The sequence below is a fragment of the Drosophila eugracilis genome, unplaced genomic scaffold (genome assembly GCF_018153835.1).
Source record: "Drosophila eugracilis isolate 14026-0451.02 unplaced genomic scaffold, ASM1815383v1 contig_75, whole genome shotgun sequence".
Taxonomy (NCBI): Eukaryota; Metazoa; Arthropoda; class Insecta; order Diptera; family Drosophilidae; genus Drosophila; species Drosophila eugracilis.
The window spans coordinates 3,612,797-3,624,316 of record NW_024573645.1 but is presented as its reverse complement, the minus strand read 5'-3'; the positions used below and the strand labels follow the sequence as shown (position 1 = coordinate 3,624,316).

The window sequence follows — 11,520 nt, the reverse complement described above, 5'->3', positions numbered from 1 at the left end:
CGAAAAGAAGGGAATATTTTGTCTGAAACTAAATTTTTAGATCTTATTAAAAATTGAAAATATTTTATTTTTAAAATTTAAATATGTTGCCAATATTCCTATTTCACTGAATATAATGTCAGAACACCGAATTCGAATACTGCATACACTGCAGGGTAAAATAATATGCTTGGTAATTTTAAAAATACTTTGCATCAAAAAAACTTTCTTTGAATTACCAAAATTTTTTATTTATTTTAAGTGGTATTACTTTTATTATTGTTATAATAATTCCAACCGAATTTCGTTTTTCTCAGTGCAGTAAACAACCGTTTCCAGTGAATGACAACTTCAGCTGTTTTGTACAGCGTTGCCAGATCTATTCACTTAGCTTAATGCCCAGAAGTAGCAAAACATTTTACAATTTCTTATTAATAAAAACCATTTTTTGCTGAATCAAAATGCCAGGAGACGCGGAAAACACCAGTGCGGACACCACTAATGACCATATTGATCTGTCCTTGTACCGGCAGTTGGTCAAACAGTTTATAGACATGGTAAGAATCTAAATAAAAATGCCGGCAATCAGAGTCCGATTAAAAATCTTATTGCATTTTTAGCGTCGCTACTCCACGGCGCTTTTCTGGGCGGAGAAGGTGGCCGTACTGAGTGGTCAGGAGCCCAGGGATATCTACTACCAGGCGCAGTGTATGTTCCTGCTAGGGGAGTACCATCGAGCCGCCCACACGATAAAACACCACAAGCTGGAGAAAAACTCACTGCCGTGCTTCAATCTCCTACTGGAAAGCCTTTATGCTGCCAAGGAGTTTACGGAAGCAGCTACAGCCATCCAGAATGTAGAGGTAGAGGTCATGACCACCTCGCTGATCAATCAGCCCGTTGATGCTGGCAGTGGCTGTTACCTAGAGAGCAACAGCGTCTTTGGTGGCGAAGAAAACCATAGGAACGAACTCCTCTCATCCATTTACCTGATGAAGGGCAAGGTGTACGAGGCCCTCGACAATCGCGGCATGGCTATGGACTTTTATGTCCAGGCTCTTCACAAATCCATCTATTGTTTTGAGGCTTTGGAGGCGCTTGTTCAGCACGAGATGCTAATGGCTTGGGAAGGTAATTGATATTTCCCCCCCTAAAAACATTTAATAACTCTCTGTTCCTTGCAGAATTTGAGCTGATGCATCATTTGCCGCTGGCACAGCAATCTAGCGAAACGGACGCCAAGTTGATATTAAAACTCTACGAATCCCGCCTGAAAAAGTACTACGAGTTAATTTCGGCCCGCAATGCTGAGGAGATATCTCCCATTGTTAATCCGGATATACTCAAGTTTATTAAAGAATTTACAGCCCGTGTGCAGCAGACCAGTTCCTCGGACACTCAGATGCCCAAAGCAAGCGCCATCAAGGTGCCGCTTACGCCCAGTCAGTTCATGTCGCCCGCCCAGAAGTAAGTCTTATCGATTTGTAAAGTATTTTGCACACCTTTAAATGTATTTACTTTGCAGAGTTTTGGAGGATCTCAAGGCACCAACTTTCTCCCTGCAAACGAGTCTTTCAAAGGCCTCTTCTCTTATTGATGCCTCACATAGGTCCATGTTCGACTCGTTCAGCAGGAGGCGATCGCGTGATCATGACACAGACACCCTGATTTCCCTCGGAGACTGCCTGGATCGAGTGCAACGCAGTACGGATATAATGGCCTCCGAAGCTGAGAAGTGTTTCTACGATTGCGACTACAAACAGTGCCTGCGAATACTTAATGAGTAAGTAAAGAAAATTAAATGTACTTTATTGATTATTACATATTGTCTTTCCTCTCGAATAGACTACTAAAGGTGGATCCGTTCCATAACAACGCTCTGACTATTCAGATTGCCTGCCTAGTGGAGAACGGCGACTTCAATAGGTTGTTTTACGTGGCTCACAAGCTGGTGGATCGCTATCCGGACAAAGCGATCTCCTGGTACGCCGTGGGCTGCTACTACGACATGATTGGCAAAAGCGATCCCGCCCGCCGTTACCTCTCCAAAGCTACTTCTTTGGATCGACTTTATGGCCCCGCTTGGTTAGCCTACGGACACAGTTTTGCCAATGAGAATGAGCACGAGCAGGCAATGGCTGCATATTTTAAAGCCACACAGTTGATGCGCGGTTGCCATCTGCCGCTGCTCTATATCGGTGTGGAATGTGGTTTAACCAAAAACCTAGAGCTGGCCGAGAAGTTTTTCCTACAGGCTATGAATATAGCGCCGCTAGATGTTTATGTTCTCCATGAACTGGGCGTTATTAAGTACGAGTATGAGTTTTTCGATGGCGCTGCCACAATCTTCCAGTGCACCGTAGACATTGTGAAACAGCGGGCGAAGCTCAACAACGAGGAGATCTCGGCCCGCTGGGAGCCGCTCTTCATCAACCTGGGACACTCGTTGCGCAAAGTGCATAAGTACGAGGAAGCCCTTTATAACTTTCAATATGTAAGTCTCAGTATGGAAAGTAACTTTTCCGATCTTTAACTTATTCTTATTGACTTTTGCAGGCCCTTCTTCTAAAGCCTCAGAGTCCCACTACTTACACTTCTATAGGATTTATACATGCTCTGCTGGGCAATCTAGATCCCGCCATAGAAGCTTTCCACAAGAGTTTGGCTCTTAACAGAGACTGTATTGTGACATCTACCATCCTTAAGAGTTGCATTGAAGACCTAATGGATGACTCGGCTACTATTGATGAGATTTGCAGTGCCGCTTTGCGAGATGTGGCCAAGAATATCACAGCCAATAGTCGTCGGTTGTTGAACTCGGACAAGTTTAATGGGATGAAGCTCAAGTTCGATGAGGAAGAGGAGTTTGCCAACTCCAACTCCGATTCCAATATGGTGGTGGAAATGAGCTTCGATACCTAGAAAACATATATTATGTTAATCATTAAGTTTAGCTTCGACTGTAAAGTCAGGCAAACATGTCTCATGCACTTGAACTTAATTCGTGGCCAGAGCAAACACAGATGTTTATGCTTTGATCGGTACTTTTCTGATCTGTTCTGGCTAATGAGCGAAGTCTTGGGATTTTCAAGCTCTGTTTTTCCCACCATCAATTGAAGTCACCGCCATGTGAATAACATTTAGTATTTAAGAATGCGCAAAAGTCTCATTTGAATCATATTAGTTCGGGCCAGCCAAGAGTGGTCCTAGACAAGTTCTCTCAATCATTCTGTAACTTATACTCCTATATATACGATTTATTGTAATTAAAGCTAGTTTAGTCTGTGAAAAGAATTGTCTTCCTCTTAATAGACACGTACTCCAAAGTACTTCTAAGGTTTGAACTTTTTCAATGCCATTTCGTTTGATTTGTTAAGCGTGTCATAGAGTTCCGTAGACACAATTTATTTTTTTGGTGTTCCGCGTGTCTTTCCACTCTAAATAGTCGGCAAATTATTCCGGAATATCTTCGCCTAGCAGGCGGTATAAATCCATAAAGTGAAGAGGTCAGCGCGATAGTGCTTATCGGTTATCCCTTTGGGGGCGAAAAATTACGTATAAAGTGTCGTTAAACTTTAGAGATATGCAAACAAACTACTGATACACTTTATGGCAATAGCAAAGCAGCCACAGCCACATGAATAACCGCTTAACGAGAGCGCTGGCCAAATATTTACTTGGCCATAAAGCGTGTGACAATCCAAGAAGCCAGCGATGACGATTGCAGCTCCGCCGAAGGTTTCCGCGTGGAAAACATGTTTATGCATATCAAAGCCACCGCCACCGGCAAAGTTTGATAAAGCGTCGGCGGCGGCGAGATTATGCTGGAGAGAATATATAAATCCCAGCCAGACTAGAACACAGCACAGTTCAAGTCTAGACATTCAGTCAAGAGGCAATCGAATCCAAACTAAACCAATTCTAAGTGCAACAATGAACCAAAAAGTATTTCTAGTCCTAGCTTTGGCTTTAACCGTTTGCCAGGCTTTACCTTTTGTGTCCTACGATGATGATGACACTGAGGTCATCGAGCTTCCTGGAAATGGTCTGGAGGAGGCGGCACCCATTCTTGGCAAGGACATCATTGATCTAACTCCTTTAGGAACAGCACTCTTTGGCAAACCAGATGAGAAGGAGACCGCTGGCAGAGTGGGCAACTTTAGTGCCGATGCGGATGCCATGAATCCTGAGGAGCTGGGCACTTACCTGGAGGGAGATATGCTGGTGCCCCAAACGGATCTAATCATGAAGAATGGCCTGCCCACTCAATCCTCCCGCTGGCCCAATGGTGTGGTGCCCTATGAGATCCGTGGAAGCTTCAATGCTAAGGACATGGCCACCATCGAGAATGCCATTGCCGAGTACCATCGAAGGACCTGCATTCGTTTTGTGAGACGCAGCTCTGAGAGGGATTACATCTCCATTAAATCCGATAATTCTGGTTGTTGGTCCTCTGTTGGTCGAGTGGGTGGCAAGCAGGAGGTAAATCTCCAGTCTCCTGGGTGTCTGAGTCGTCCTGGAACCGCCATGCATGAGCTGATGCATGCTTTGGGTTTCTTCCATGAACAAAATCGAATGGAGCGTGATGGCTATGTGGCCATTCAGTACAACAATGTCCAGTCCTCGGCAATGAACAACTTCGAGAAGGCTGCCCGTACCGAGGCCTTTGGAGTTCCCTATGATTATGGCAGTGTCATGCACTACTCCAAGAATGCCTTCTCCATCAACGGACAGCCCACCATTCTGGCCATGGTTAGTATTACAGACACCTGGAATTTCTGCTTTAAAACTTACATTCTTAATTTTTGCATCCACAGCAAGCCAATGGAGCTGAGAAGATGGGCCAGAGGAATGGCTTCTCTGACTTTGATATCCAGAAGCTCAACCGCATGTATGACTGTGGAACTGCCAATGCTGTTCCAGTTTCCCCGGCTGTACCAGCTCCTGCTCCTGGCGCCGCTGCTGGCAGTGGCAATCCCATCGTAGACAGCTTCCTTGGTGGCCTGATCAGCGGATTGGGCTTGGGAGATGACAAAAAAGAGACCAGTTCTTAAAGTGAACTAAGCCGCAGAATCTACTAGCTCGTATGATCACCCACGCTCGAAAATATTTAATGCATTCCACATACCAAACATCTAGCACCAATATTTGAATATTTAGTTTATATTTTTAGTTGTTAATTAATAAAAACTAGCATGAATTGAAATTATTACATTGAAAATTTATTTTTTTAATGGAATTATAGAGCAACATCATCAATAGTAGCTTTTGTTTATTTATTTTTGATCGAAAATGGATGATTCAGAGAATTTTAAAGTTAGATCTCAAGCCAGAAAATCTTGCACAAATATTTAAATTAAAACGAAAACCATAAGGAACCTTCTTCCTGGGGCGTCTGTGGCACACCAATGATCCAAAGAAACTAGATAACATTCTACATATTACGCTTGGCAGCCAAAATACGAGAACGTGGCAAACGGCACTGGCTGATACTATGCAGGCGGTACTGCATCTCCGGCTGCGTGACCTTCTCATACAGCTTCTTCTTGGCTTCCTTAACCGTATGGACAAGGACACCATCGCCACCCTCATCCATGTTGAAGGCTTCTCCTTCAGCACATTCGGGACACTGTTGGGTCAGCACAATGTCATTAAGATCGGTGGGCAATTCACAGATCTTCTCGATCTGCTTGACCACATATTCGAAGCGACCCTCCTCTTGTCGTTCCATCACATAAACGCTGGCCGTCAGTTCCTGGACCCTTACCTCGAGCAGCTTAAGGAATCGATTGACATTGACCAGGTTGACATGGGCGTGATCGCCCAGGAGCTTGGTCAGTGGGCTGGCATCAATGGAACACATATCACAAATGGTCTCCACGCCCTGCAGAAGATTCTCCAACCTGGCATCGTTGCTTTCCCTAGCCTTGTGCAGCTCCATGTTGGATTCCTGCTTAGTGCGAACCTTGTTCTCCAGGCTGGCTATCTGGTCTAGTTGATCCTGAAGGGTGTTGGAGTTATCCTTTTTGAGGTTTACTATATCCTCAAATAGGCGATTCACCGAGTTGTTAAGCATCGTGATGTGGTAGCTCATTTCGTTGGCATAGTTGAAGAAGGAGTAGTAGAGACTCTCCTGCTGCTGGAACTTGTCAATCACTTCGTCCATATTGTTGGAATCGGTGTACTGGAGGATCTTCTGGAGCACTGAGTTATAAAGATTAATCTTTTTGTTGTGCACTCGTCGGAACTCGTCCCTTCGCTTGTATTCCTTGGGTTGCAAGTCAGCCAGTTCTCGGGGTTTGGATTTGCAGTTGAGGAAAGCGGTGTTGTCTCCATCGGCAGCCACCTTTCGCATGATGCCCTGCATCTCCACACGTCGCAGATCCCGCTCCTTGGCTTCTCTTTTGGCCAACAAATCGATCTTTTCATAAACCTCAATGCAGCCATCAAAGGTATTTAGAGCATATTCGATCAGATCTATGAGATACTTCTTCTCGCTATTAAGTTTCTGCACCATTTTTGTATAGGAATCATTGAAGAAAGTGCGGTGATTCAGGATGCGGATAAGCTGCTCGCGCAGATCAGCATTGGCTGCAGTAAAACCGCATTCCTGACGTACACCCACTTCCAGGGAGTTCTCCAGAATGGTCATCCTCTTGCGAGCCTTCATCACATAGGCCTGATGTTGCTGATCCGGAATGGTTAAACGATTAAGATTATATATTTGCTTAGACATGCGACTGATTTCCTTTTCCATGTTAGAAATCGAAGTCTTCAGGTTGTTGATGTCCTGCGACAGATTCTCCTGGCACTCGACATGGCAGCGAATCAGTTCCAGCCATCGATTATTCTGTTTCTTGTGTGTCGTGCCACTGGCCACCCATATCTGAGCCCTCAGATCATTCTTCTCCTCCCCCAGCTGGTCAATGGCCGTCTCATAGCTGGCCTCGATGATCGTTTCCTTACGTGTCCTTAGTTTGCTGGACAGGATTTTCTTGTACTCGCGCTGACGCTTGCCAAGCTCCTTGTGCTTGAGAAGGTAGCTTTCTAGGAAGGTGTGCTTGTCGAACTTTTTGATTTCATCCATGGTGAATGTCTTTCTAAATTTGTAACCCAAAACTTTGGGATTTGTTGAATCGCAAAGAAGTCTGTAATTAGGTTTCTTATCCGTAGGGTTATGACAAAATTTCTGAATGTATATCTTATCAAAACTTTAAACAAGATTTGAATTTTATTCCAAAGGATATATGATCAAGATTTTCGAAAATGAAAATTTATTTAGTTTTCAGAAAATTAAAAAACTATTAACAATATGAGGTAATAAATAATAATAAATTTCATTGAAAATTTTAGAGTAAGTGATTGCTCCAAATCACTGTTGAGAAATACCGGAGCTTTCCAAGGCCTGGAAAATCTTGAAGGCGGACCAGATATAGGCAGCCCTTCGCAGATCGTTGCACAGCTCAAATTTGTTAGCCACCTGCTTGATGCCACGTGCAGCAGATTCCATTACAGTCTGGAGAGCTGCGTCCACGATGTCCGCCTCCGTGGTGCACTCCCTTATCTTCTTTAGTTTCTTATTGGGTTTGATCTCGGGCTAAAGGATAATCAAAATTAAGAATACTTTTCAATGGGATATTCATGATTAACCTACAAGGCCAATAGATGGGCACTGACAGAAAGCCTCGTTGATTGAGTTCATCAGCTCGATGATAAGTTCAGAGGTGGTTCTGGAGTTCATTTTTCCATAGGATACGTGGTTTATGTTCTTTAGGTACTCAAAGTATGATACGGTTACACCACCGGCATTGCAATAGAGATCGGGTACTATGAGTACTCCCTTATCCAACAGGATCTTCTCCCCAGCTGGTGTGGTGGGTCCGTTGGCGCCCTCCAGAATCAGTTTAGCCTTGATGTCCTTGGCATTATCGCTGGTAATCACCTTTTGAGTGGCGCATGGCATAAGGATGTCGCACTCTGCCGTTAGCAGCTCTTCCTTTGACTCCTCAGCCTTGGGGTATCCTTTAATGGTCTTCTTTTCTTCTTTGTATTCAAGGAGATCCTAGATCGAAAAGAGTCTTTGTAGAAGATATCATGATCTTGAAATACTTTAACACTTACATTGATATCGATGCCATCTTTATTAACTAAAGAAACGTCAAACTCCTTGAGTCCGATGACCTTGGCCCCCGCCTCGTGCACAAACTTGGAAGCAAAGGAGCCAACATTGCCAAATCCTTGCACTATCACCGTCTTATCATCCCAGCCCGTCTTCCATTTAAGCAAATCCATCCATTCTTGATCTTGGATGAAGAGATCCCCCGACTTCCATACACCTCTTCCCGTGGCCGAATGACGACCGTTAATCCCACCAATATGAACAGGTTTTCCCGTGACAATAGCCGATGAATTGATGTCCTTGTAGCCAAAAGTCTTCTGGTACTGATCGACAATCCAGCTCATCTCCCGTGGACCGGTGTTTACATCGGGTGCTGGTACATCGATCCCAGGACCTATCATATTACGCTTTAGCAACTCCATGGTATATCTTCTTGTGATCGTCTGAAGTTCATCTACAGTATAATTCTTGGGATCGATACAGATGCCGCCTTTCGATCCACCGTATGGTAGATTTACGCATGCGCACTTGAAGGTCATGATGGCGGCGAGAGCCTTTACCTCGTTACTATCTACGTCCAAGCCGTAACGGATCCCTGAAATTAAATATAATATTTAAACAAATATAAAAGTAACTATATCAACAACGATATCCCTTCGAAAGAAGAAGACTTGGCCTACTTAGTACGTCAATCGAAATGCGTTTTTTGCTTATATTTGATGAGAGAAAATGAGAAATTCGGCTATCTCCCATTTTTCTCCTCTAAATGACAGTATAGTTCCGATAATTTGGACAATAATGGTCCAAATGTTTAATGACATAATGTTTGTATTCTAATTCCTAGACGAACTGTGTTCGAAGATGAAAATGTAAAATGTTGGCCATTTTTTGCAAATTTAAATGATGTTACCCCTTATCGAATTTGCAAAATTTGATTTCTCCATATTTCCCCCTCAAAATGATGGTATTGTTCCCGTAACTAAGCCAATAATGCTCAAAATAAGGAACGTCATACCTCGTTGGGCTTGATTTTTAAATCTTATGAGATCTGCATTCAAAGTTGAAAATGTAAAATTTTGGCCATTTTTCGCAAAAAAAAATGATGTTACCCGTTATCGAAAATGCGAAATTTGGTTATCCCGACTTTCTCCTCAAAACGACACTAGAATGTCCATAACTTAGCCAATAATGGTAGGAATATGGAACGTTATACCTCGTTGAGCTTGATTTCTTATTTCTAGTCGAACTGCAGTTTTAGGTCAAAATGTTGTAATTTTTTTTGCAAATTTTGATTTTTTGGCCAAAAATGTAAATCTTTAAATCTTCTTTAATAGGGGAAGACAACTTACCGCCCTTGAGAGGCAGACGTTGGCGTACATGGTGGGAGCGATAACCGTTAATAATCTCATAGTTGCCATTCTTCCTTACAATCGGAAAATTAACCTCCACCGAGGTTGAAACACTTCCCAGAAGATTAAGGATAGCAGAGACGCGTGCCTGTCGCTCCTCGGGCTTTAGATGTGGATATTTCTCCATTTCCTTGATCAGAGCTGGCTCCATGGTCTGGGCAGCCTTGTGATAGTAATAAAGGACCATTGCCGAGAATTCTGGATCCTTGTCGGTCTCAACTTTCTTCAGATTCTCCGGCATCTGATGCTTAAGACGAACTGAAATTTTATCAACTCTCAATCTCCGCAACTGGAGTCCCATTCTTGCCAAATTGGGTAACATTTTGGGAGGCACCAATTTAACAAGATTAAAAAATATAATTTTGAACAACACCTTTCAAATATATAAATAAAACAATCGATATATATTTTATGTACTTTGAGCTGTAACCCAGAGAGAACTAGGATAGAATAATATAGGTATAGCATTTTTGATGTAATTTCATATATTTTTTTTCATTTATTGGTTTTTTTTGTTTTATCATTTTAGCAATGTTAATTGGTAGCTTTTAATATTACGATTTACGCTTGTATAAATACAATATTTTAGAATTGCTCTACAAATGTACGTGTATCTATGTATCGATATAACGTTATGTTTATGCGTGTAATACGTGGCTAAGCATCTACGAGCTAGACTTAAGTAGTTAATAGCTATACACACACAGACAGACACATTTTACAAGGTAAATAAAACACTTCTTGAACTGTCCATTAACGCACTAGTTACTTACTAAGTATTATATATATAATAGAAGCTAACAAGAGTTAATCCAGAATAGAAGATCAACTTTTGTGCCGTTTTACGTTTAAAACTTTTGGGATCGCACGGAAGCGCATAGAAGAACAGAGAAAATAATATATATAGAGGCATTGGAAGTTGGAAAACTTAGTTGTACTAGGTTATAACATAAATACTAGAGACCTACTAACTTATAATGCCATACATACAGACACACATCCTCATCGCTATATATACATGCATGATTTTGAAATGTTTGTGGTGGTGCCCCGTGCGGGTAAAATGATTATGTAAGTATAACAAAATGTTGCGCTCTAATATCACTTTTTGTTGTGGGGTTGGGAAGGTTGGACACATGCTTTTCTTTTCTTTTCTTTTCTTTTTTTTTTTATATGGCCTCTATCAACTTTTCGATCCTTGCAACTGACATTCATCTACAGACTATGTGTGGACGAGGAAACACCGCATCATCGCATTGCACACAGAGAATTCTCAAATTTAATTCGCTTCATCGATATCCAACTGGTTCTCTTTTACTCTTCTTGATCGTCTTAAAAAACTAACTTTCAAGTATTTTTAAATTAATTTCAAATTAATTCAAAAGTCTAATTATTTTTTACATGATAATATTACAAGCAAAAGGGGGGGAGGGGAGGGTGGTTGTGGGTTTTCTTGGCCAACACTTTAATCTCGTAGCAAGATCGCAGATTTTTTGGGGGGCTGCTTAATAGCTAACATCACGCTTGGTAAACAATAACGCTCGAAAGTATTTTGCGGTTGGTTGAGTACAATCCGTGGCTTGGAGCAGATCGCCTGGACTTGCTCCCGATTCAGGCAGCTTCGTCGCTGCTCCCCAGCTAATCCACATCTTTCTTCTCAATCTTAAGATCATATTTGGCCACCAGCTCCTCGGGGGTGTGCCTGTAAGAGGGAATATCTTGATTAGTTTCTGTTTTTAAAGACTTTTCTAAAACAGTTTCCAATTGGAAAAGTATCCGGGAACTCTGCTTTTTATCATTTTTGATTACTTACCCAACTAGATTCTGGAGATCACAGACAAAACGGTAGACATATCGCTTGCCAGCCGTCTTGTGGATGATGTTCTTGTCATAATAGTAGCGAAGACCACGGCTAAGTTTCTCGTAGTTCATTTTGGGTTTGTTCTTCCTGATGCCCCAACGGCGAGCCACCTAAAGAAATAACATAAAAGTTAGTTAAACTTTCAAACATAA

The 11,520-nt window shown here is 42.2% G+C and overlaps 5 protein-coding genes across 7 annotated transcripts in view; 2 read left to right on the top strand and 3 right to left on the bottom strand.

Moving 5' to 3' along the window:
* Positions 1-306: 306 nt before the first annotated feature.
* Positions 307-3,270, top strand: LOC108108850 (cell division cycle protein 16 homolog). The gene is made up of 6 exons (XM_017217066.2): positions 307-536; positions 600-1,110; positions 1,164-1,446; positions 1,505-1,762; positions 1,825-2,473; positions 2,536-3,270. The coding sequence occupies exons 1-6, from the start codon at positions 441-443 to the stop codon at positions 2,899-2,901; spliced, it is 2,163 nt and encodes a 720-aa protein (XP_017072555.1). The 5' UTR covers positions 307-440; the 3' UTR covers positions 2,902-3,270.
* Positions 3,271-3,406: 136 nt separating this feature from the next.
* LOC108108851 (low choriolytic enzyme) lies at positions 3,407-5,186 on the top strand. Its single transcript, XM_017217067.2, has 2 exons — positions 3,407-4,731; positions 4,797-5,186. The coding sequence occupies exons 1-2, from the start codon at positions 3,694-3,696 to the stop codon at positions 5,031-5,033; spliced, it is 1,275 nt and encodes a 424-aa protein (XP_017072556.2). The 5' UTR covers positions 3,407-3,693; the 3' UTR covers positions 5,034-5,186.
* A 55-nt stretch (positions 5,187-5,241) lies between these two features.
* On the bottom strand, positions 5,242-7,240 carry LOC108108835. Its single transcript, XM_017217041.2, has one exon. It carries the CDS (start codon positions 7,064-7,066, stop codon positions 5,414-5,416), a length of 1,653 nt encoding a protein of 550 aa, XP_017072530.1. The 5' UTR covers positions 7,067-7,240; the 3' UTR covers positions 5,242-5,413.
* A 28-nt stretch (positions 7,241-7,268) lies between these two features.
* Positions 7,269-9,935, bottom strand: LOC108108836 (glutamate dehydrogenase, mitochondrial). Its single transcript, XM_017217043.2, has 4 exons — positions 9,448-9,935; positions 8,101-8,693; positions 7,634-8,041; positions 7,269-7,576 (listed from the first exon to the last, which is right to left on the bottom strand). The coding sequence occupies exons 1-4, from the start codon at positions 9,827-9,829 to the stop codon at positions 7,352-7,354; spliced, it is 1,608 nt and encodes a 535-aa protein (XP_017072532.1). The 5' UTR covers positions 9,830-9,935; the 3' UTR covers positions 7,269-7,351.
* A 39-nt stretch (positions 9,936-9,974) lies between these two features.
* The window catches only part of LOC108108834 (ETS-like protein pointed), a 62,319-nt gene continuing 60,773 nt past the window's right edge, over positions 9,975-11,520 (bottom strand). For all 3 annotated transcript variants that reach the window (XM_017217038.2, XM_017217039.2, XM_017217040.2), the window contains 2 exons: positions 11,321-11,478; positions 9,975-11,209 (listed from right to left, as the gene is read on the bottom strand). In XM_017217038.2, the coding sequence (XP_017072527.2) occupies positions 11,146-11,209; positions 11,321-11,478 (222 nt within the window). In that variant the 3' untranslated portion in view covers positions 9,975-11,145. The remainder of the gene's footprint in view (positions 11,210-11,320; positions 11,479-11,520) is intronic.

Bases quoted from the DNA above. Each gene is read 5' to 3' on its own strand.
- LOC108108835 (XM_017217041.2), bottom strand. From the start codon at position 7,066: ATGGATGAAATCAAAAAGTTCGACAAGCACACCTTCCTAGAAAGCTAC.
- LOC108108851 (XM_017217067.2), top strand. From the start codon at position 3,694: ATGACGATTGCAGCTCCGCCGAAGGTTTCCGCGTGGAAAACATGTTTA. The intron at 4,732-4,796 runs GTTAGTATTACA...TTGCATCCACAG, and splicing joins AGCCCACCATTCTGGCCATG to CAAGCCAATGGAGCTGAGAA.
- LOC108108836 (XM_017217043.2), bottom strand. From the start codon at position 9,829: ATGTTACCCAATTTGGCAAGAATGGGACTCCAGTTGCGGAGATTGAGA. The intron at 8,694-9,447 runs GTAAGTTGTCTT...ATTTAATTTCAG, and splicing joins ACGTCTGCCTCTCAAGGGCG to GGATCCGTTACGGCTTGGAC. The intron at 7,577-7,633 runs GTAGGTTAATCA...ATTATCCTTTAG, and splicing joins AGTGCCCATCTATTGGCCTT to CCCGAGATCAAACCCAATAA.
- LOC108108850 (XM_017217066.2), top strand. From the start codon at position 441: ATGCCAGGAGACGCGGAAAACACCAGTGCGGACACCACTAATGACCAT. The intron at 537-599 runs GTAAGAATCTAA...TTGCATTTTTAG, and splicing joins TCAAACAGTTTATAGACATG to CGTCGCTACTCCACGGCGCT. The intron at 1,763-1,824 runs GTAAGTAAAGAA...CCTCTCGAATAG, and splicing joins TGCCTGCGAATACTTAATGA to ACTACTAAAGGTGGATCCGT.